Genomic DNA, 4,543 nt, shown 5'->3' with positions numbered 1-4,543 from the left:
TTATAACATTGTTGGAAACCATCTTTTTTTTCAAATGTTTATTTCTCTAAAGCCGAACTAGAATGAAATTTGAATCAGATCACAAATGCTTAGTCACATTTTTTATATTCATACTATTGTGTGATGACATATTATAAAGTTCTAATTAATATATACAGCTTGATATAAATTAGTTTGCGGTGTGGCAACCAAATAAAAAATATCAAAACAACAACTGCAACAAATCAAAGTATAAATGAAGCAATTTTCTGAATTATTATAATGTAACATAAAAAATGTATTACTTACCAAAAAAAAAGATCAAGCACTAAAGATTCAGATTGACCTGTATTGGACTGTAGGTGTGCACAGAACAGGAACCAGGTGTGCACTAATTGAATACAATGACATCACCATTGACAGAGCTTAACAGATCCTCCTAAATCGCTCAACTAAAAATAAATCACCTATTTGGTGAATTCTCGACCTCACTGCTCATTTATCAATGCAGGAAGCCGACAGTCGACTGCACTAGCACTCAGCTCAGCTCGCAGTAACAGGCCGCAGCAAGCGGCACGTATTTTTGCACGGCCAGCTTTCACGTTTCACATTCACGTGATAAATCAGCCCCACGGTGTCACCAGTTCAGTGTGACTCCAGAGGAACTCCAGTATCCTCACCCTACTGAACACCTTTAGGATTAATTGGAATGGCAGTTTTGAGTCTTTTTCCCCCCATACAAGTACTTGTGTGAGAGAGAAATATCGGGACATAATTATGAGAAGGGTTTTTACCTTATAAAAGGAGGGGACAAAAAATGTATGTAAGTCTAAACAATACAATGATCCCTTTTGGTCCACTATCCCATTACAAGTATTTTGTTGTATTTCTCGGTAACTGTTCTTGTGTTCCTATGCTCACCGACAAATTCATTGACTCCAACTATCTTAGATATCCAACTAGGACCATAGAACACATTTTCCATATATTAAGGGTGAATTTATGTATTGTATTGATTGTTTGCTGGGGTCTATTAGCTCTGGTACATTGTCTGCAGACATGGATAATCTCCAGTGAAGCACGGTCCCTAATCCTACTCTGTTAGAACGTATGTAGCAATAAATCCATTGAGCATGGGGAGATATAAATCCATTGGTGTGGGGAAATTAAATCCATTGGTGTGGGGACATGGAATACATTGGTGTGGGGACACAGAATACATTGGTGTGGGGACATGGAATACATTGGTGTGAGGACATGGAATACATTGGTGTGGGGACATGGACGACATTGGTGTGGGGGCATGGAATACAGCGGTGTGGGGGCATGGAATAGAGCGGTGTGGGGACATGGAATACATTGGTGTGGGGACACGGAATACATTTAAGTGAGGACATGGAATACATTGGTGTGTGGACAAGAAATACATTATTGTGGGGACGTGGAATAAATTGGTGTGGGGCAAAATAAACATTGGTGTGGGGAAATGGAATACATTGGTGTGGAGATATGAAATAGATTGGTGTGGGGATATGTAATACATTGGTGTGGGAAAACGGAATTTATTAGTGTCGGGACATGGAATACATTTGTGTGGAGACAGGAAATCCATTGGTGTTGGGACATGTAATACATTGGTGTGGGGATACAGAATATATTAGTGTGGGGACATGGAATACATTTATGTGGAGACACTCTAGAGGTTTTCACCAGCCATTGTGCTATTGTGGACTTCTGGCGAGTCCATGGTCTTTTGGGAGGTAGAGGTGGTCTCTTCTGTTTGGTGCTAAAACACTCAATGGAGCTGATTCACTAAAGAAATGTAGACTGTTCACTTTCCAAGCGAATTATATCTCAGTATGGGAATTTTGTTCACTTGCCAAACAATACCTAATTACATCACAGATAAATCTAGAAACAAAACAGTTTTCCCTTGCACCTCATTTACAAAGCTGTGTGATGTTATATCCAAGGGGATTATTCGTGTGATCAGCCAACATTCGTTTGGTCAATCAACCCCAATGAGTGAAGTATCTCACAGGTAAAGGTGGGGAGGTAGAAAGGGATGTAGAAGTACAAAAATGTTTTACCTGCAAATAGTTTTTAAACTGTGACCATATTGACATAATATCCCAGTTAGTGCATGGTCCAGGGCTGGTCACACTTGTGCTGTATGTGCCATGTATCTGCAGTGTGAGATCATGTTACTTTTTGTTGGTGTCACCAGATTCGGGCTTAGGTTTGGTGTTGTCACCACTGTGCTGCTCACTGTTCTTCTCTCTAGTGAGAAAGCTGTGCATGAGGTCTTGCAGTGTAAGGAACTCCCTGATTTTGTAATCTGAGGCCCCTCCTCCTCCATCATTACCCCACCAGTCATAATCAAATAACCAATCATCAGCGGCAATTCTTGTATAGGAAAGCAAATCCCTGGCACTTCACTCCACAAGTCAGCAATGTAGAAAATATGAGTTGAAGTGGAACCACAGACAATACTGATGACCAGTCCATTGTCCTATGGTTGTATTGTCTTGGGAGCAGTTTCCAGCAGCTAAAGGACTGTGATGGCAGCTCATAGGGGCCCCTATATAAAGCAATCAATCTAGGGAATTGCAAATAGAGAGCAAAGAAAGAGGTTTGAAGCTCAAATGTTATAGGTCAAATATATAATGTATTCACATGTATTAATTTCATACACAGTAACTTCATACATATAAACAACAAGTAAACAATGTTTCATGTGTATACCCTTGTTCTGTTGTAATTCAAAGAAGTGGGGTTCTAAACTAGACAGGGTAAGTACTAGCACAATTGGTATTTATGACCGTGACCATATACGCACCCGACGCGTTTCACCCGGGTTGGGCTTTCTCAGGGCACGCAACTGTATACGATTAGTGGTGTAAATATGTAGAAATTGCATACAACAGGATTACAAATTAGTAAAACAGGCTAAAAATTCATGGATGTCATGTGCACACAGTAGTGAAGGTATTCATGGTTAAATTATACATCTATTGCATAGTAATAGGTATAAACAAAATTGTTAAGGTCAAGCAGTAAATAATGAAAAGTTTAAACTTATATTCTTATAATACTTACATTTCAGAAGAGAATCATAGCAGAAATAGTGCTTAGTACAAATAGTTCCGATTAGCAGTGCTGGTAAAATGTAACAATGTGATTAATGATTCCTACTTAAGTAGAACCTTAAACATATGTATAATATCAAAAATATACTATATTGAAAGATTGGGAAATGTACCTGACGAAAGGATCAGGGTTAGGGATTATGAGTTTGAGGATGAGTCCAGTCAAGTTGTTCCAGTATATAGACTAAAGGAGTTCATATATCATCAGCAGGCTGGAACAGGTAGTTTGGAGGGTAGTCACTAAATAGTAAGATAAATACATAAGGATGTTGGTATTGTGCCAAGGGATATCCTGGGTCATAGAGATGATATTATAAAGATTCACTGCTTTATAAATAGACCTTATAGTTGGCACAGCTATGTACAATTTGCTGGTCATTCTTGCAATGACCTTCAGTTTTTTCTAAGAAGCCGTCTATTCAAGGTATTCTGGTAAACATTCACTACAAGCAGTGAAGAAAATAGTGAGATATAATTACAGACAATCAGATTATACAATTGGGCCTCCCATGCAAAACAAAAAAAAAAAAAAATAAAACATTTCAAAGCAGTATGTAAAACATTTTTGGATGTGATGATGTTACTTTATTTATTACAATCACTTCCTTTATATTTTGCATTGCTGAGTCTCTCATCTTACACTGTCCAGGATGTCAGAAGGATTTACCCCAGAGTGGCTGTCATTGGTGGTTGTCTTTTTTGTAGGTGCACTGTCACTTTATCTAAATGGTGTAATTGTCCTTATCAGCGTACAAATTCTGAGAAAAGGTCAGACGAATCCCAAAAATCCCATTTATCTCTTTATAGGAGTGAATAACGTTGTCTTTCGCACTACCAGGCTTGTAGATGACAATATTATTTGGTTGGCACCTGGTTTGGCTCTTAACATGTGGACTCATGGTCATTCTTCTGAAGTTCCAGGTAGGTGTTAGCTTTTGTCGTGTGGCCTGGCTCTGTTTTTGTTACTATATACCCATCACCTATTTTAGCCATCCAATGTTTGTATGGATAAAGACGAAGCTCTTGGCTCTACTGCCTCAAGTGCTCTTCATGACCACCACTTCCTTGGCTTTATCCATTCTGTACTCAGTAAAAGATGAGATCTGTTTAAAATATAAAGAGCAGGAACAGGACAAAAATCAATGAATCTGACCATAATAAAGGTTTTCCTATCATAAATGTACCCATTAGTGTGCTTTGTTGTCTCTGCTTTCTTGGGATTGTCTTTTCACTTCTGGCACGATGTCATCTCTTCTGAAGCATGTTCTAAACTTGCGTACACTGGATTTCCTGTTCAGGTCTATATTGCTGCCATAAGGACAATGATGCTCCTGTTCCTAGCAGTTCTCTATTATAGATGTCAGATGTATTTCTTCCTGGATTCATGGCTAGAAATCTCCTTAGTCAGACATGCT

At 38.6% G+C, this 4,543-nt stretch overlaps 1 protein-coding gene across 1 annotated transcript in view; it reads left to right on the top strand.

The window, feature by feature from the left end:
• The window catches only part of LOC140334664 (taste receptor type 2 member 40-like), a 3,060-nt gene extending 2,427 nt beyond the window's left edge, over positions 1 to 633 (top strand). The window contains exon 2 of the mRNA XM_072416904.1: positions 491 to 633. Within this exon, the coding sequence (XP_072273005.1) occupies positions 491 to 633 (143 nt within the window). The remainder of the gene's footprint in view (positions 1 to 490) is intronic.
• Positions 634 to 4,543: the final 3,910 nt, after the last annotated feature.

This window comes from Pyxicephalus adspersus, chromosome 7 (genome assembly GCF_032062135.1).
Source record: "Pyxicephalus adspersus chromosome 7, UCB_Pads_2.0, whole genome shotgun sequence".
Taxonomy (NCBI): Eukaryota; Metazoa; Chordata; class Amphibia; order Anura; family Pyxicephalidae; genus Pyxicephalus; species Pyxicephalus adspersus.
Note: the sequence above shows the minus strand (reverse complement) of the source record. Positions and strands in the feature narration are given on the sequence as shown.